The 21,842-nt window shown below is 32.6% G+C and overlaps 1 protein-coding gene across 1 annotated transcript in view; it reads left to right on the forward strand.

Annotated features, from left to right (window-relative positions):
• Window positions 1-28: 28 nt before the first annotated feature.
• LOC108686262 (zinc finger SWIM domain-containing protein 8) overlaps window positions 29-21,842 on the forward strand; it is a gene marked incomplete at its 5' end in the record, with an annotated part of 61,258 nt that continues 39,444 nt past the window's right edge. Inside the window, 1 exon segment of the mRNA XM_018191482.1 lies at window positions 29-143. Within this exon segment, the coding sequence (XP_018046971.1) occupies window positions 29-143 (115 nt within the window).

The following is a 21,842-nucleotide window of genomic DNA, read 5'->3' on the forward strand; positions in this document are numbered from 1 at the left end:
TCGCTTTTCTTTCGATGATTCTGACCGCTTCGAGGAAGACTCGCTGTGTAGTTTCAGCAGCGAGCCCGAATCGCTCTGTAACAACTGGAGAGGATGGAGACGACTTCCGCCAACGTTTGGGTTATCCAAGAAGTCCTGCGAAGGTAAGTTGTTCTTTTGTCTTTTCGTACTGAAGGAAAAATTTGTATCTAATATTTCAGCGATTTTGAAAAAAACGATTGACACATTTCTTAGATTATAAAAGAATCCAATTCGATTTCTTGATAATAAAGATTAGTTTAATTACTCTTCTGTGAATTTCATAGTCTTTTACTTTTTCTAGACACAAACTTGATTTTCTTTGAAATCATTTATATTATAAATCATTTAAATACAGATTTTTCTCTCAGTATGATAGTATATGTTGACCATTTAATTGCTAAATTACTGTCCGAGATTAAAAATGAGTTCTTAATTTATGATTTCACTTGGACCTGATTAATTTTGTAATAATTTAAAATCTATTTTTGATATTTATAATAAAATTGTAATAAAGTTAAATTATCTCGAAGAAAAATAAATAAAAACTTTAACACAAACATAACGAAAATATAATAAAAGCTTTAAATGGAGATATATAATATTAAAGGTTGAAGTTCTTAAATAAAAACAATAGGACTTATTGTTATGATCAACAAAAACAATGTTTGTCTCTTCTTCACTATATTTTTAATTTGAATGTCATTTGTAAAAATACATAAGCGAATATATTATTCGCGCGGAAAATTAAACATACACATTATACATACAGAAATTCAATTGACAAAATTCAAAACAAATTCTAATGTTCGATACATGATAAAAAGCTAGCACAAAAATCGTTGCGCGAGAAGTTTGCAATATTTTCGAAATAAAATTTAAAAATTTAAACCAATTTTAATTAATTAATTAATTAATTAGTTAATTTTATTGAATTATTTAATGCACAGTTTTTAAATAATTTTTATTAAATAGGATTATCGAATTATAGAAATACGTTTTCTTTCACTTTCAAAGGCAATCGATATGAATGCCTAAAAATACACATATAATACATTTTGTTGACATTGTCGATACACGTACGCGGTGCATCTAGGACACTTCGTATTGCTTCGTACGACAGTCTAGAAAAGGAAGCGAGCTTCGTCTTCTGTACTCGTAAACGCAATTGACTTCTGTTTTCTTTTTCTCCTTGGTCCTCGCTCCATGCTGGAACGATCAAGGCCGAGAATAAAACCAAAACCAAAACAAGAAAGAGTACGAAAGGGAGAGAGTAAACGAAAGCTATTGCTCGCTCTCATTGGTGCACAGTCACCCAATTCTGCTTCGAGATTTCGTTGCACGTTGCACGATTTACATTGACAGAGATATAATTCTAATGGATGCATCCCCTGTGGATAAGTTCGAAACTAGATTTAAATATATCGGGCATTTTTGTTACAACCCAATTTTGTATATTTATGTAAATAAACTGTCCAATCTTCTAATCCTTCGCGTCTTTGGTTTTTTTATTACAACGTTTTTGTATCGCATATCAAGTTCGTTTACGAATGAATCAATGCAATAAAATCGACACGTTGCAGTGAAAGTATTCGAATCCACTTTCTCATTGTAACGGTTGTACGCGTCGCGATAGAAAGCAAGTGTATTTTTTTTGCTGCATTCATATCCTTCTGGATAATTTATTATATCTGGCATTTAATATATGTAAATATGCAAATTACATGTTATATAAAAAACAATCATATTGTATGAAAACTATTTACATGTATATATAGTTATTTTATTTATTTTTATTTTATATAATATTTATACATTCAGAAAAGTTGTATTAAATTTTTATTTAGGAGTATTTTTTTAAATAGTATTAGCTGAATATTTATTAAATTTGATTTAACTATTTTCGTATTATGAAATTTATTTTGATTTAATCATTTTCTAATAAATTGTAAGTAAGTGTTAAATTAGTACTATTTAAATAAATATTAAATTTAATACATTTTTGTTGGTGCATACATTTAATTTCGTTTTAATCTCTGATATTAGAAAAATTAGACACTGTACAGAAAATTATTCTGTGTATAAAATTATTCTTTACACAGTGCTCCATAAAATGGATTAGATGCTTTAATATTTAAAGAAATTATTGTTGCAGGATAGTATTTCTCTCTCTGTATGAAGATGATTAAAGTACGCTTTTGTTGTCGACATATTATCATTTAATAACAACTACATTAGTTAAAGTATAATACAATTAGTGAAAATCCCCATATTACCATCTCTCATTATTATTTTATGTCTTCTTGAAATATCGATTACGCATGTAATAGTTTGAATTTTCCATAATTTGAATATAATTAAGCAGGTTAATGCATGCGCGTACGTTAATGCATACGATGAAGTTTCGGGTTGAATTTACAATAGTTTTCGCTCTTCGTGATCGCTCTAAGAATTGTAATGTTAGAATAGCAAATATCTCCTTTCTTTTCTTTGATTCAAAAGTTTCCGGCTCTCGTTTTACAAGAAAGATAACATAAAATTTAAGTTTAAATGAAAACTAACGGGACTTGGAATATCATCACAGTATTAAAGACTGTCGACGGAAGAGGTTAACGCGCGAATAATTCTGCGGTTGCGAGCGCATGGCGTTACACAGTATAAGCCTGTTTTACAATTGCGTAATAGCGTATAGTTATAAGTGCTTGTAGTTATAAAAATTCACCAATCACAGTCGAATATGAAAAGAATATTCGACTATGATTGGTCGATTCTTACAACTACGTTTACGCAATTGTAGAATAGGTTTAAAGATATTGCGATGAAGAGCGTTCGCTACACAATGATTATTTCAGCGGAGATTTGTTGCGCTACGTTTGCTTGCGTCATCGTTGCAGCTTGATAAAGAGAAAATACATACATACGTGATATATATTTCATTACTGCCATAGAGCTAGCAGAATTAGCATTTGTATATTGAGATTTTCCCCGTTGTTATGATAACAAAGGAGCAATCCCTTGAATTAAATAATATTTTATTTTTAATTTCTATGTGCGTTATATATAATCATATGTATTATAAATCAATCCATTTCTGCACGGAGAAAATTTTTTTCAAGAGTTTACCCTGAAATGATAGTCGTAGGACAACATATTTCAAAGAATTTTTTACATAAATCTCTCTCATTAACTAATAAAACTACAATAAAATATAAAAGTTTGATTAATTTTACTAAAGTGCATAGTAAAAATCTTTAAAATATTATATTACAATTATCATATTTTCAGGATAAATTTTAAAAGAAAATTCTTTCCATAATTTCAAAATAGTAGATAGAACAGCAAAAAGTATTCTCGATTAAGTACTTCTAATTGAAATCGTTCATATATATTGTTACATAATAAATTAAATTTTTTGTCAAATTTAATTGTCCTTAAATTTAATTTTCTTGAATTAAATCCTTTAATTCTATTATTTTAGTTAAATGAACAATATATTGAATAGGAACAGTGGTGACTTATAAAAATGATTAAAAATAACTTAAATAATTAAGTATAATTTGAAATATTATTTAATAAATAAATGTTGCGTATATTATCTTTCGTGGAAAAATAGAACATATGATGAGTGCCAGAATAAAAAATAATCTCAATTCTGCATGCAAATTGATAATTTGTATTAATTGCTGTAATCTGTATTATTATAATTATTGTAATTTATTGTATGCAATCACCATATTTTAATTTCTTCAGTTCTCGAATTTTTTTACTATTTTAGACTTTCAAAAAATATGAAAAAATTCAGGATTAATTTTCAATATCTCTATTACATAGGCTGTGTTCCAAAATTTACTGCCAGTACTGAAAATCTATAGTGCACGTAAATTATAGATTTTTATTTATAATTAATTTTTATTTATAATTTTTATTTATAATTTATAATTAAATTATAGATAATGTGGCAGTAAATTTTGGAACACAACCATTACCAAATAGTTTTTTAACCAAATATTTCAGGAGAGAGAATCTGATTCCACTCTCTTTTATTTCAGAGAAATTTGAAAGTGAAAGATGAAATTGAAAGTAAAGATGAATTTTATCAAGAAGAAGTGAATATCAAGAAAGAACAGAAAACGTTTGCAAATTTAAATCAATGAACCTAACTAATTAAACAAAGAACCTAACTAATTATTTGTTTTATTTGTTCAAGGTAAAGCTCTAGGTTAAAATCGATAAGTCGAAACGAACTAACCATCAATCATATTTGAAATGTATTTATAACGATGAAAGCGATTTTGACTAATGGAACATTACGTCATTGTTTCAAGTATAATATTTTATTCATATTTGCGAAATAATTTTTAAATTTAGATTTTATTCAATTATAAGTACATAATCGAGAATACTTTTTGCTGCGGATCAGAATGTGCAAAAAGAGATTATGAAATATATTTTAGATTCGCAAATTTTCTTTTTTTTTTTTTTTTTTCAACAATACCATATATGCTAGTTTTTCATAGAAAGCAAAATTACCTGCGGATACAATCATGCAAATTACCTTGCACAGTTTGCAAACGGTTTTCGCAGTTTGTGTGTGGATTGAATGCATTAATGCAATTTTAACTTTCTCACACGAGCGTACACGCTCGATGTTCGTTCCCTTCGAGGATAAATGCAAATCTCTACTGCTCTTTTCTACATTTCCCAGAGCTCTGAAATTGTCGAACTGTGTGGAAAGCACGAGCGACATTTCGAGAGACTGCTCCTACGTTTATTTATTTCTTTTTTTATTTTTCTATGAAACTTTTATGAATGTCATATTTTGCCGGAGCGCCTTTTGCAAAACGCGTTAATGTTGACGATTAAAACTTTTCGGCTTACAACGGCTGCTGTTCCTCTTTTTCGTATTCTTAGTGAAAAGTCATAGTCGTAGCTTCATTAAGAATTAAACAGGGTTTCTAGCAAGTTTAATAAAGACAGAAGGCGCGCGATATTGAGAACTTTCAAGAAACTTTCCGTTCTTCGCCTTCAAAATGGAGAGAGGAATACGTTTGCTTATACAGATAAGAGAAATTCTTCGCGAATGTTTTAAAGAGATCAAGTTAATGATATTTGTGCTTATAGGCTCGCATCCGTACACGTGTAAGTTATGGTTTAGACGTGACCTCACTTAACCTGATAATATAATGAAAAATTGTGTTTTTCTGTTAGCAATAACTTTAAAAGTTTAGTGATTAGCTAGAAAAATATATTTTTTGTATTATCAGTAAATTAAGTTTAATTGGAAAAAGTAGGTAATTTAAAAATAATGCAAATTGGTAGGTGGATGCTCAGAATATCTCACAAAAATTTTAATTTTATATTTATATTTTTTACTAATATATTATTTTTTATTATTAAAGTTTACATACATCATAACGAGTTTACATATATCTTCACGAAATAGAAGAATATAAAAATAAAAAAAAAACTTTATGATTTTTGAGTATCTGGACAATATCTTCTAGTTTCGTTTTACAGAATAAGATTTTAAAGAAGATCATGGACTGCTGTGATCACTTCATTCTCTTAAAGATTAAATTTCTTTTCTAATAAACACGAATTAAAATAAAGTGCATTTTATTCAAGTCATTTCGCGTGTCAATCTTTCCTTCGTATGTTTGTGCGAATTTGTGACTCATGCATGCACTGTGTGTATCTTTTCACTGTCATGTCAAGGATGATCTCGCGAGCAAGGTACTTACCGATTTCCTTGTGTTAATCTCACTTCATCAGCAATTACGGTTTTGCGAATTAAATAGAACGGCGATGTCGGTGCACATGGATAATTCGCAGGCTCTCCTGCGGGATTCCGTAGGGCGTATAAATTCCTGGAGAGCTAGAGAGAATCGCTGGAAGCATTTCCAGCTGCGAAATGTTTGCATCACGCGCCCACGTATCTACGAGCCTAAGTACATATGCACGTAAGTTCCGCCTTCATGTAGAGCGGCTTTCGCATGCGGGCGTTATATATTTTCACCCCTTATTCAAAACGTTCTCGCTTTTCTTTCTTCACCAACAGAATTTCGTGCTTGAACCGTGTCTCGATTGATGATACATTTTGCGGATGACGTTTTCACGCTGGATTTCATGACGTGTTTTGGAATGCTGGAAATCACAAATGTGCACGTAACTATATTTTTATTATGTTTCTGAAACTTCCGCACATGGCGCACGATGTGTTTGTTACGTAATTCTGCATTTCAAGTTGGCTACCAATGTTTGTTGCTCTGATATTTGATCACGATTTAAATTAACGTTTCACTATTTACATAGATTATATTAAAGACCATAGAAAAACTTTTAGAGAAATTTAATATAAAATTTAAATTAAAATTCGAACAAAAATAAGAATGAAATTAAAAAATATCAGTTTAGACGGAAGGCACTTAAAAGCACTGTACGTAAAGAACGGTTTCGCTGAGCCTAAAAATTTAACTAAATGCAGATCTGAAAATTTTATTGGACTATCGAAATAATTATGTAGGATAGCTAAAGCTAGTTGCTGAAATATCCAAATGTTTTGTAGCATGTTTGAGTTTCCTACATAATTATTTTTATGATTCATCAAAATATTATTTTCAGATTTGCATTTAGTTTTTTTTTTTTTCATCTGTTCAGTATTTTAATATACTTAGACTTTTAATACTCAAAATAAATATTTAATTATCATCTTTCAGTATTAAACTGGATTTTTAAAAGCGGAAACAATTTGTAAATCTGCAAAAGATGAAACAATGTAAAACAAGGCGTACATGCTGTTGCTCCATTAACAGGCTCCTTGCCAACAGACTAGCTGTACAGCAAGCATCGTAGAGTATGCTGTCTTGCATCTTAACGAAACTCTGTTGATACACGAAATTCCGTGGCCGATGATTGAAACATAGATCACAACATTTCTCGTGTATCACGAACACACCAAGTTCCCCAAATATCCGATTACAATTCTGCTGATATTACACCGCATATATACCGATTATATCCGAGAACACTCGGATGCTGCCTACAGCTCACTGCATCTGAATATCTATTGACATTAGGCAAAAAGCTCGAGATTGATCTCGTGCAATGAATTGGCGGCGCTTATCAAGCGATTTTTAACGCTGAGAGCGATATACGCGTATAGTATAAATCACATGCGCGTGTATATCCCGTTCGAAGGACTCGGCCTGACATTGATCGATGAGCCTCGTCGCGAATCAGTGTTCGTTGTTTGTGCGCGAGCATTAACGCGCCCAAGTCATCGAGTAATTCATATAACGAGATTTTGCGAGTCGTCGAGACGAAAGTTGGACGCATATATGTTATACCGGTTTTACCAGATGATTGTCTCACGGTTATTTGATGATGCTAAATTATATCGTAAAATCCGCACGAGAGAAAGCTTGAGATCTAGAAACCTATTCTTGAATCTATATCGCATAAAATCTGTAATATACACAGAAAAGACGGTTTTGCTAAAGCTAAAATATTAAAAAATTAGTTACATATAGAAAGAACGATTTCGTTGAAGTATTTAAAAGATGAACTAGATACAAATTTGAAAATAATTTTATTGGACCATCCACCAAAATATTATAATTTCTGAAATCTTAATTCATTTAAATGAATATATATATATAATAGTTCAACATCTTAACCATAGCGCTTCGTATTTTAAAGTAATATCTAACATAAACGTTCCATTATTTCCAATCTTATTGTTTATACACGCTCGCCTACAATGCATAATTCTCTATACGTATCAGTTATTGCGAGGAATATTGCTAAGGTAGTCCGTGCTCGCACGGAATGCAAGAGATCCGGGTTCGACTCCTGGCCGAGGCAATATTTTTCGCAATAAGTTTATTACAGTTTTTTAAGATTAAATGTGGGAAATTTGGAGGGATTATTAATATTTCAGATTGATTGCGTTGAAAATCCGACAATCATATCGGCACACAATTATCATTTCTGAAATTAATTCATTTATATGAATATATATAATCAGTTCAACATTTTAACATTCAGATCGTAGTGGCGCTTCGTTTATTTTAAAGTAATGTATCCATCAAAATAATTAGGAATCTCAAGTATGCTGAGCAGTGCTGCATAAAATTTTGACATTCTCATTAGTTTTCTATATAATTATTTTGATGATTCAATGAACAAAACTATTTTCAGATCTGTATTTATACTGAGAGAAGAATAACCATTATTTTGTTGATATAACTTATTTTTAACTTATTTTACTTAAAAAACTTTATTTTTTGGTTAAAAATTGTGTTCTAACCAAATTTTGATTAGAACAATACAATTTTTTAATTAAAAGATAAGAAAGTTTTTGTAATTCACATATCAACAAAATAATAGTTATTCACTAAACATTTTTCTTTGTTATTTAAATTTTGAGATATTTTTAGAAAAATCTTTCCATGTGGATACAGATTTGAAAATAATTTTATGAGATCACTAAATAATTATATAGAACGTTCAAGCTGATTGTTTAAGTATCAAAACTTCTTGCAGTATTTCTTGTTATACTTGAATGTGTAACTATTTTAACGATCCAACAAAATTATGTTTAAATCTGTATCTAAATCTTTAATTATTAAATCTTTAAAAATCTCAGCAAATCATTCTTTCCCTAATAACGTATTATATAATAATATTTTCGTAGGCGATATTTTTCAGGAATAAAGTTCCTTGTCCGAACAACTGTGCTCATCTCCATTATGCGATGAGTCGACATGAATAGGGAGGTTTCGTCTAATTAAATTAGCTGCCATTCCGAGACTGCGATTTCTATCGTATTCTCGGTCCTGATCATTATATTCTGTGGGTAAGAAGTCGATTTGAAATATTACCAAATTACCGTATCTTATCTTCTGCTCTTCCGGGCACGTAGAAGGTAATCGATATTGCCGTATCGCGGAAGATATACAAAAGAGAAATATTACCGCTTGAAATATATCGGCAGCAGCAGCAGCAGGATTGCCACATAATAATATCGACCAGTGTAATACACTCGCTCAACGTGAATTCCCGCGACGACGTAAAGCCTTCGCGCGTCGCGGAAGCTACCAGCGTATAAGTACCCATTACCTGAACTACAGAACTAACGTAGAACAATGGAACGCGCGTCTCCCCTACGTAATTACTGGCGTGGCTTGCTGTTCGAGGGCGAGGGTCTTTCTCGTACCGTTCGCCTAGACCCAGGGGTGTATAACTTGGATATTAACCCACGTAGTCATAACGGTGCCCTTGAGATCCGAATCTACTAAAGAATAGGCGGATGTAATATAAATACGTTTGCTCAACTTTATTAAATTGTTCGATTTTGCTATTTTTATATGTATTGTACGTATATCGAAGGGATGGTTTAAAGTATTTAAAAATTTAGATAAAGATCTGAAAATAATTTTGTTGAACCATTAAAATGAATAAGTAAGGTGTTCAAATTAGTTGCTAGAAGTTAGATATTAAAACTTTCTGTAGCATAGCTCATTATATGTATATTTGAGATTCCTATGTAATTTTTTTGATATTCGACAAAATTAATATTAAATATGTATTTAGCTGAAATTTTAGATCCTTTAACAAAATTGTTCATGCATGCATTTATATAACATAAATTGATTGATTGATGAAAAGGAAGAGTAAATGTGTGATGATTAATGCAATTAATAAAAAGCAACGAAAGCTGATGTAATTAATGGAGTCAAATTATCGCTCAGCTGTACATTTACAACAGGAAAAGGGAAGCGAGATTAACGATATAATCGGCCTTTTCACAATTCTATCAAAATAAAACTTAATTATTTATTACAGCATATAGGCATACATATAATTCTGACTTGGGAAACATTCTTTTATATCATATGTTATGCACCTCTGGCCTAGGCGTGCCGCAACTCCGAGTTTCTTGCGTACATTGTACCTATAATACGAGGGATGAGAGAAAGAACGGGCAGGTTCACGTGTAGTCCGCCTTACACGCGTGCGTTGTACTTCCAGCTCGCGGTCGCAATTACTGTTCCGGCAACAGATGCGCTCATTCTCGTTCATGTTGCTTGTTCCCGATATGTGCTTTCTTAAGATATGCGCAAAAGTAATCCGAGAAGATAATTGTGAAAATCCGTCGGTTTTTTTTTTTCGCTAAATTACATAGAAGGATGAAGCAGCTTTTATCAGAAAAATAGAAAATTTTATGACAGTTCATTCTTCAATTATCAGCCAGATTCCGTACGCTAATCAAAGTTTTTATGAGATAGCTCGTACCTTACAATCACGGTTGTTATATGGAAAAAGTGATTTTGTTGAAATATCTAAAAGTGTAGGTAGATTTATAAGTCTAAAAATAATTTTACTAGATCACTAAAATAATTATGTAGAAAATTTAGTGACGAACAATGTTGTATATACACTGTTAGGTATCAAAAGAGCAATGGTAATTTAATCCCGTGAGTCGAATAACATTTTGTTAATTTCCATGTGTATCCAAACAGAATGTAAATCAATCTATTTCTGTGGTTCGTTTTAAAATAAACACGTCAATATTAACGAATCAATAGCGCCTCTGAAAGTTTTCTAATCAATTGCGTGGGACATGAAAAATAACCATGATAGAATACCAATCTTTTTTTTTCTATCCATTTCTCATTTCGCGAACCGAACCAGCTCTATCTTTTCTCTATTTTCTTTCTCTTTTCCGAGAATGAGGACACTGTTAGATATCAAAGCAGCAAGGATAACTTAACTTTTTTATTATTTTGTTATATTTGTTAATATTTTTAACTTCTATAATCAATTCGTTTCCGTGATTAAATTGCTTAGTTTTAAAATAATCAACGTTTATATATAATACGTTTAAAATAATTTATTATATATGCACTCTAAGAAGACTTCCTCTCGAGTGTTACAATTACAAACTTCAATCATACAAATGTTGTTACATTGAATGCTGAATACTGAGTACATTTTCCAATAAGTTGAAAGAATAAAAGAAACATGTATAATATAGATATATAATAAAAATATCATAATTTAATTACGCGAGTATTAATGCAAGTATCCACTAATTAATACAGGGAATATAGAGAAAAGAAAAAAGGAGAAGCCACTTATTACGAGTTGATACTTAGCAGATATCTAAAATTTATTTTTGGTGGATCTCAGAGAGGTTTAATTTCGCAAGTCGTTCAGTAGAATGAGTTCATTAGATTTATCTACTCTAGAACACAAATGTAATAGTACTTCCTGTTTTTTTTTTTCAACAAACGCTTGTAACGATAACGACAACGTGTAAAATGGCAACGATATATTAATAAATTTCAATGCGGTGTCGCGCGTGTCGGACGTTCAATTTCCTGAAAATTACATTTTTGTTATTATCGTAATTCTCTACTATACCTTCCCTCCCCCTCGGCAGTAAGTATCGATTTTTACTTTTCCCGGGTCAGCGGCTTCGTCAGCACATCACGAATGCGTTCGGCGAGCGCATATCGATATTGACGTATAGGAAATTGAAATAAATTATTCCTTGTTACGTGCCGCAGCAAGAACATTATAGATAGCCGCTAATAGGTCAATCGATCATTCATCTGTGTAGACGAATGTATAGTGTTCGAACGATTTACGCGAGATATTGATATTACGTTTGTAATTTCGAGTATATCGCAAGTCGCAAGATAATGTTGGAATATCCCATGGTATCTTTGGTACATCTTGTATATCCTAGATTCAGAGTCGCAAAGTCTTAATACAAGCATATTGCAGACTAAACCTTTCTTATAAATTCCATAACTAAGCTCATTTTCTTAAAAAAACGCTTCTACTTTTATGATTTAACAATCTTCAGTTCTTTTACATCTGTTGGCCAATACTCTGCGCGAATCAGCGAGACTTTAGCTGGATAACCACCTCGAGCGAGAGTAACGAGAATAATGTTATATAGAAATGTAACGCAAAGGAACAAAGCTATTCCCTGCATCGCGAAGATCGTCTCGAAAGTCCTTAAGGACTCGTCAGGCCGGATGAGAATGAAGCGCTCGAAGCGTTCCATCGTGAATTCCTCAATGCAAACAAACTACTTAATAGCTATTGTTACGAACGTACCGAGCTCTATCAGTAGCGCACAATTTCCTTGTGTCGTCCGAAAGTCTCGGGGAAAGTTGGATAAAACGGTCTGCAAGGAAACCGGGAGTACTTTCATCGTCTTTCGTTGAAATGCATGATTCTAATCGCGAATACAATAGATACCGCATTTGCAAAGGATTTCTTTTAAAGAACTTTTTCTCGTAATTACCATTTTGTCGATGTCTTCAAATTTATAGGAATTGCACAGCTGAATGCATTACACGAATGAAAAAAACTGCAATAAATTTTTCGATTTAATATAAACATAGTAAATCCAATAAACTTTAGTCGGATTTATTCAGTGTCTTTTATTCGGATTTTTCTTCACTATAATTTCTAACCGAATATGATTATTAAGTTATCAATTAATGTTCCATTAAAGAGTAAAATGTAACAAATTTAATTTGAAATGAAATGATTCATATGTGAAATTAAAGAATCGTTTATAATTTAAAAAATTATCTGTATGCATCTTCGGTAATAAAAAATTGACTTCAGACTTGCACAAAGGATTTGCAAGTGAAGCAGGATAAGTCGCAGTACAGTTAACTTATACGACTCTCAGACTATCATGGAATATCAGACTATACACGGAAAACTGGCGTTAACAACGGCCGCAAATTCAATTTACCGACAAACTTCGTCTTCGAATTCTCACCTCAACGAAACCGCCCGCACGGTGCGTATTACGTCCCGCCGCGAACAAATAGTCTCTGCCACCTTGATAGGATGGACCAGAGGATCCACACAATATAGTAACGTGCACTCTCGGTGTTCGGTATATCGCGCATTTAATTACCGGGGTTGCATGACGATACAGCCGTTGGTGAAAAGGTAACGTGCACCAACACTATCAATCGACCTCGTCTTTGTATTCATTACGATCGCGCGTAGTTCGGGAAAACCATTGGAACGAAACGAGTCTACTTCGCTCTTCCTATATTCTCTTCTCTTTGCAAGAGCGCAAATCCGCCTGTATATTCTCTCGATTATTTTCGGTATCAATGTTAATTGCGTCTGCAATTAACATTGATACCGAAAATAATTCTCGAACTAATGGAATCTCGCGATAACGAATGGCGCTTCTTATTAAAATTAACATTTCATAATTGCGCACGTGCCAACTGTTCCACCTTGTATGCATAAATTCCGAATATAATGGTGATACCATCACTTTTATGATACTTATTTGACCTCGTTGCGTGCACTTTACAAGGCGAAGAAACGAGGCAAACATCCAACATCAGATCGAGCGATTGTCCGTTTCTTTCTGATCCCCACGAAGGACAGACACTGATCGATGCAAATCGCGTGGGACGGAAAAAATAATGATCGCTTTTTCGCATGCACGTGTCGTTAGTTTATCTTTGAGAACAATTCTTTTAATCCTTCGCAACAATATTTAATCTTCTAACCGTGTTCGGATCTTTTTTGACGCGAGCGTTTTTAAAAAGTTCTCGTGGTATTACAGTATTGTCAATAAAAAGATCACGTTTTGAACATGATTAATAAAATATGATATGAACACGGGTAGAGGATTAATGACAATTCATGAGATGACCACTGAAGCCCCCGATGCTTCTTTAAAACTGTATTATTCAAATTAATCAATAACAGGGTTGTGCCATATATTTAAAAATTACGTTTATATGAAATATTTATTTATTGTTCAGGAATTTTTTTTATGTATAGACAATACAAGCAACGTAAAATATGTAATTATATATTGGATAATACAATACAGAAAGATGTAATTAACTTTTATTATTGTTAATATGTCTGACTTTAATATTGTGATAAATAAAAATATTTAAGCGAGATAAAAGTTTTAGTGCAACGACAAAAAACACAGGCTTCATGAATTGGTTTACATAGATGACACGTAAAATATAGTTTACATTGTATACACAGACATATAGATCATTATATTTTATGCGCACAATCTGCAAATTAGGTTAATTAAATTAATTAAGTTTGACAATTATCTGTTTACCTAGATTTTGATATCCGGAGGGGGGGGGGGGGGGAGTATCCGCGGAATATTTAATATAATTAGGGTTAATGATTTCGGTCTATAGATTTCGGTCCGTATTCAGTTATTCGATTGTAATATTATTCAGATCAATATCTGAATAATCAGCAACTCTAATTAATACATCTATTCAAATCCTCGACAAAATTTTTATCTGAATCGTCAAACTTTAGTGCAGGTTTTTATGTTGTTTTGGACTGTATAAAAATTTGAAAAAAATTCTTACATACATGTGAAAGGTTTAATAACGAGGTTTTTTTATAAAAGTTGGATTGTATTTTATTTATTTTTTGCAGATTAAAATTTATTTATCAAAATTCACGATTAAAAAATCAATTATGCCTTTAAAATTCAACATTTTATATTTAATAAAAAACTTGATGCATGTTACAGAGAGGCAAAGAAATTGCAATTTTTTTCTCATTTGCGTCGCACACGTCATCCGTGGCGTATTTTAAACGAGGTACAGCTGAGTTAAACAGAGAATAAGACAATAACGAATCGCCTACCCGTTTTGCCGATGACTCTGGTTCAGGGTCGGTCATTGCACTTTTGTGGTTCGGGTATAACAAAGAGAACGAGTCGGGGCAAGACGGGTCTATTATTCGTTAGGCTCACGACTTTCGGCGTTAGTATTTACGGCCGTCTCGATCTGTACGATAAGTATCTTTATACTATACACGAGGGATGCCGTCAGTATCGTTGTAAGCCTAACAGTCTTGCATATTTTTCTTGCAAACACGTTTACCGCGATTGAAACAACACGATCGAGCGAGGAAAAAGTTATGCCGATTGAAGTTTCGCTTATACTATACGAAGAATTGGGCCCCTAACTTTTAAGATAAACTTTTATATCTTTCTCACTATTTTTCTGTTTTTTTTTTAATCAAAAAACAAAAGAGTTCCATACTACTCATGGAACTTAATTTTCTATTATTAGGACAGAATCCTTTCAAGATATTCTAAAAAGCTGTACAATAAAGTTAAGGGTAGGACAGAGTTATTTCAATTTTAACTTTAAAGTAATATAAAAATTTATGACGAAAAACAATATTCTTTGCAGTGATATACTTACAACTCTATGTTATACAATTATGATTGCTTCTTGAGAGCACAAGCATAATCTTTAAATCTTCAATATGTCTTGTCCAGAAATATAAACATTATTGCGAGAAATGACCCTGTTCTATTCTATCACTGTTTAATTTGAGATGTGTCACTTTATATGATCAGGTTTGCGTGAAAAGGAAAATTAAGATTTAAATATGCACAATATTTCTTGCAAAATACTCCAACCTCGACCAATGTGTTATGTTTTGTATTTCTATTACGAGAGCAGTAAGCAGGAAACTGTTTGTGTCACTGAACAAGCCACAAAGCACACCATGCGTGGTCCGTAAACCGAATCCAGAGAAAAGCGCAGCGAGATAGGGCAGGTAGTCGACTTCGACATCCGGTTTGCTGTAGAACGAAGTCAATGCACCTGGCTCGCAGCATCGGACCGATCCTCGAGAGCTGTGTCTCCTTCTTACGCAAGCTATCCCTTAGCTCCTCTTTTCATCTTTCTTTCTCCCTTCTTTTCTTTTCTTTTTACTGAGAATCTACCGAGAAAAACGCTCTTCGATGGGGGATAAACGGCTGACAGACAAGCCGCTTGAAATTATGCGCATGCTGCACGATGTAGCACGAACATAATTTTGTTTTTAATATGTCGAATCGAATACTCGCTTGAAATTGCTACTATTATTCTTATTATTTCAAGTAGAGACGCATTATATTATATCCGTAAAATCTATGGAAATAATTTCTTGGAAAGTTTCTTGAATCACGTCGCAAATAAGCATCAACATATAGAATGGACTAAACATTGCAGTAGTCAAATTGATGATTTAATTGATCTAGGAGACAAAATCATTTATGTGGGACTCTTACTAGCAAGAGAGACAAAATAGATCTCCTACTCAGAAAAAAACATAGTGACAACTGTTTTATATATATAAATATGTTTTGTCTTGGCGCTGATAAAATTTATTTTTACTATGCGATAAAAAATATAGGTATAAAGTTTAGAAAGTTGTTCGTGCTTATAGTCTTGAGAATAATATAAAGTTATAATCATTTGAATGGATTTATTATAATTGCTTTTTTATCTTACACCTCCGATGAATTCTTACTTTTAGGCAAGTAAAATTTATTGTCATAAGTTCAACAAAAATAGATAGAATATTTATAGTCTTGTAAAAAGTAAAGTAAAAATTATTCAATCATTTTTATTCATGTAACCATCATGTTTTTTTCTAATAATGATTGTATGTAACTAGTATCTATTTCCAATTTTACAATAAGCGTGCGTTTGCGATGCTCATTGTCAGTCCATTTTATATATCGATGATCGCAAGCAATTCGACGCGGCGTTCTTTGCGTGCATTCATACTAACGCGAGAGTAAACATTCTCTTTTATCTTCATACCAGAAAAACTCGGTCATGCGAAGCTCATAATAATGACATATGATGAGGTTTTATTAAGCATGCGCGTCTTGAACATCGCGAAAGAGCCACGTTGCTAGGTTTGTTTCTAAATCGTTGATCACTATTATGAGGAAAGCCAGAGCGAGGAAAAGGGATAGAATCGTAAAAAAATATTACAAGCCGAAGGAGATGGCAGAATGATGCACCGGAGAAGACGGCTGTGTCTCTTTATGAGGTTCATGGCCGTCTTCTTTCAGGGACCGCAGGATCGATGCTGCGAGGAGGATTCACCAATGAGAGGAGAAGGAGGACACGGCCCTTCCGTTCTCTCGTTCGTCCTGGTCTTTTTTCACTTGGGTCAGGGGAAGGTGAGTCACAATAAACAAGAACGGGATGTAAGACGGATAATGATGACAGAAAGAACGATGACCATACCAGAAAGTCCTAATTGTGTAACTCGTCTACTTTTCGTCTACATCGTACGCCACGCTGTGCGTCCTCGTCGAATCCATTGTACTGGCATTTAACCGAGAGACACATTGGAAGACCAACGTGACTTTCTTGAATGCCGGTTTAAAAATCTGCTGGCGAATCAGCACAAGTGACAAACAACAAACTGCGAGCTTGACAAATCTGCTTGTTTATACTTACGAATCTCATACAAATACGAACTATGAATCTCGAATCATAACATTGTAGCTTGACATTAACATTACATTTCTTAATCCCTGAACGAATGTAATCAGTTTCACACAGTTTTTTAAGTGCTGAACACGAATTTATTTTCTACTTTGACTATCATAATTTTGATAAAAATTCATCAATGACATCAAAGGGACAAAAATGATGATTTTAAGGATTTTATAATATTATAGCACATCGGCGGCAATTTTCTCAATTTTGTTAATGCCACGAAAGTATTAACTTTTAGCTTTAAAATATATTTTTATTTTGATATGATTTGATATTTTCGAGATAGCGATTTGAAACTAGCAATATTGTTTACATGATTAATTATTTTCCGTAATATTATTTAGAAAACGGATTTGTCTTCAAGTAAAATACATTAAAAATCAACTAAAATTGTTTACACAATTTTTTTATCGCAGACTAGTAGTAAATTACGCATAATCGATGCATGTTTTCCGGCTAGATTGCTTGGCTTTTAGTAAATTACTAGAAATTCTATGTTCAGTGTGGTCCAATTCTAGTAATTTACTAAAACGCAAGTAATTCAGCAGGAAAAAAAGTATCGTACGTGCCGCAAGCTTAACTTTACTATCTACGAATAATGCGCGATTCTTCCTCCGCTTTTTCTGTTCTCGGCAAGGCAGAGATTCGCTTTGTGTGTCGCGACAAAAGAGTCAAGGTTATTCACCTTTCGTCGTCCCTGATTGCTAGAAGCTAGGTAGACAATTCGCAGGACATAGATTTCGTCACGATAAGTTGCTTTTTGTTTGCGAGGCTGCAATTTAATATCGACAATTTTGCTCGTTTGCTATCAAACGATGCGTAAGCAGTGACCGTACAAGATCTTGGCTGGACAAGACCGCGAGAATAATTTATCATATGTTTGTTGACAGCGTCGGATTGGAATTCGTATCTTCGACATGACATCACGAGATTAATAGTGACTTGCGTGTTTTTCGTCTCGCTTGGCTCGAAAATAGTGTGACGACGAGACAAAGGATATAAGACTGGTGGAGAACTAGGAGCGAACCTCTTCTCTTCTTGAACTCGCTTTGTTTCGCTGGGTTTTTATTTTTTTCATTGTCATCATAGATGTAGATTACTAAAGACAAATGTCGACAATGCGTCCGTACTAATCGAGCTTTTTTTTGATTCATCGCCGGCGCGAATTGATTCACCGGCTAAAAATATTGAAAAATATATCTCACTCCTCTCCTTCGCGCTCCCTCACGCGGATGATTAAATGCCGCAATTCTTACGATGTTTTGCGCGCACGCGAGGGTAGTTGTATCGATCGGACACCCGCGGTGTTGCGTTAGCTACCTTTGTTGCTGAACGCGGTTGTACTTCTGTTAAAGACGTGTTAAATATTGAATCGAACAGTTTTGTGGAATTTCGTGGAATTTAATCGTCAAACATGTAAAACATTGTCGAGCATTATTAATGAGCTCGACGAGCATAATTAAAAATAAAAGATGCAGTATGAGGTATAAATTCTGTGAATTGTACTTTGTGTATACGTGTTTTACCCTGCAAGATTGAAAATATGAATATACATAATGTTTTTTTCTAGCTTTTATGCTTGAAATTATGCTTTACATAATTTCTACGTAATTGGTTCGCCGTCGTATGACGCTAATATCAGCATTTAACATGGCGCATTAGTTTCCTTAAAATAATCCCGCTGCCACATGGAAGACAAACCCTTTACATGTCCGCAAATTGCGGTTAACATGAAAACGCTAATCATAAACGAGAAATTGCCGAGGTGTTAACGTATGTCATATCGTCTGCATATTATCACTATCACTATCATAACGATCATCTCTTTCCTCTTCATTAGATTTTTTAATTAAGAAGTTTTTAATTAAGAAGGTATACCAACATTAACATTAAGAAGGTATATCAACAAAGAAACGCCAATTAAATGGTCAAAGTTAGATGCTGGAATTTATATGTATTTTTAAATAAAGATGTAATTAGGATGTAATTAATTTATAATTTATAATAAGAAGATACAACTTATTACAAAAAAATAGATAATTGATTTAATATACAGATTGACAGAATTTGGCTACGAATTTTGTGTGTTTATCAAATCATTAGCAAAAGATTTGATAGTTTAACAAAGAAATTATATCTATAAACAATTATTACTGATATCAGTGCTACTGGTAATCAGTGAATTAAATGTGAGATCCTTAATCTAGTTAATTTTTATCATGACCTAACTAATCTTGTTTTAGTATTTAAATTCAATGAATATGGTATTGGAAGATTGAAATTAACATGCAGTATTTTAATTATTAATGCTCAAATATTCTTCCTTTTTTAGTTGAACTTCACTGAATATCAGTACCAAGTATGCCACTGGGTAATTAATGACTATCCACTGATTCAGATTTAGAGAGTATGCTAATTCAACTAATTCTTTGTTACAATGAAAATAATGTAATAAGACTTTTTCATTACAGTAGCGAAAGTATATGCCATCTTAGCTAACACATTTTGTTAAAAATTAAAATTTTTTAAATTAACTGATTGTCAATTTAATAATAACGCGCTAACATTTTAAAATTCCGTAAATAACTTATTGCGAAAAATATCACTTTATCTGAAGAAAAAAATCAATTCAGCCTAATTAAAATAAGAATTCTGATTAATTATGATAGAATTTTCTGACTCATTCATTTTCAACTGAGAAATTTTTTTAATATATAAATATGAGGTAAATATGTCAGGTAAATAAATTCTCATAATAATCGATATTAAAATTCATTTCGAATACATTTTCAGTCATATATAGATATCCTTTCTCTCTCTCTCTCTCTCTCTCTCTCTCTCTCTCTCTCTTTCTTTCTCTCTCTCCCTTCCCTCCTCCATTTTCTCGAGAATAAATCGATGTCGACTGGCTATCGTCGCGTCGATGGTAGCAACAACTCGCTCGCGTGCTCACGTTATGAATAAGTGATTGCTCCTTCGAACTTAAACGCGAAAAGTCTTAGCCGTCTGAGTCGCGCACGTGCACAGTTTCTCACGGTAAACAGAACTCGCCGCCGTCGCACTTCTTTCAACGGTGACGCGCTCGCAGGCTCGGGGCGATCATACGCGAATCTACATAAGAGCGATACGCTCAACGTATGAAGAACAAGTTTTAATAATTTGTATTGAAATTACCACGCAAAAACTTACTCCGCGAACGGACAAGGCTATATTTTCAAACGCTCGGATCGCAACGCTCGCGTTTACGATCGTTTTCAAAAACGAAAATGCACGATGAGTGGCACGCAAACTCAACAGCATGATTGCCCATGTTGCGGTTGTCCATGTTCGTTTCACTGGCATTGGCAATTTTTCATTCTGATGTAAAATTCGTGCGCGGTGGCGCTTAAGCACGCGTGAAAACGGCTTATTCACGAAGTCTCGCCGGAATAAAAGGGACCAGCTGCGATAATAAATAATCGGTACGGTAGAATTTGCTTCCTCTCTCGAATTTCGAATAGCACGAGCTTGCACATGCCGCGAAAGAACAATGAGTTACTCCATTCTTTTCCCTTGATATGTCAGTATCGAATATCTATATGCGAACAGCAACGTTTTAAAGAAAATGGAAATATTAATCACTTTAGAAAAATGTCGATATCCTTATATTTTTAATGATAATATTTTTATTAATAACATAGCATTAATACGAAACGAATAGATTTGTCATTGTCTACTGATTTGCATTGACATTAACTGTTTCTGTTTCGCAAGATATGTAAAATGTATCATTATTATTAACATTAACATATATACAATATAACGTAATTTGTATAATACAATTAGAATAACTATACTGTTAGATATCAAAGGAGCAATAGCAAGTCAATTTTTTGAATTAAGGAACATTTTGTTATTTTTAACTCTCATGTGTGTCAAAATGTAAAACAATCCTTTTCTGTAATTAATTTCAAAATAAATAACATATTAATCTTCCTTTCGTTCATATTAATCATAGTAAATAATAGATGTTTTAGTCAAATTTAATACATCTATTTAAGTTAAATTGTTTAACTTTATTATTTTAATTAAAATATTTTATTTATTTTATGTACTTTTTACTTTTTATTATTTTAGTTAACAATATATTTAATAGGAGCAGATCTATAGAAATAGTTGAATAACTCAAATTGAATATGATTTGATATTTGAATTTAACATCATGTAGTGATATTAAATTTTCATAATTGTATTTGATTACAATGCTTCTCTGATACCAATAATCTTCCAATTGTATCGGACAGATAACCATTTGAATAAATTTGAATATGCTTGAGGTTATGACGAATTAAATACTACGAATAAAAAAACTAGACATTTATATCTTAAGCGGTATAGCACAATTTGCACAACTCATTTAGGATTGATTAATTGTACCGGCGTTTAATCCAATGAAAGAGTGAATTGTGATTCGTTTCTGAGAAACGTTAAACATTA

Source organism: Atta colombica, unplaced genomic scaffold, assembly GCF_001594045.1.
Source record: "Atta colombica isolate Treedump-2 unplaced genomic scaffold, Acol1.0 scaffold171, whole genome shotgun sequence".
Taxonomy (NCBI): domain Eukaryota; kingdom Metazoa; phylum Arthropoda; class Insecta; order Hymenoptera; family Formicidae; genus Atta; species Atta colombica.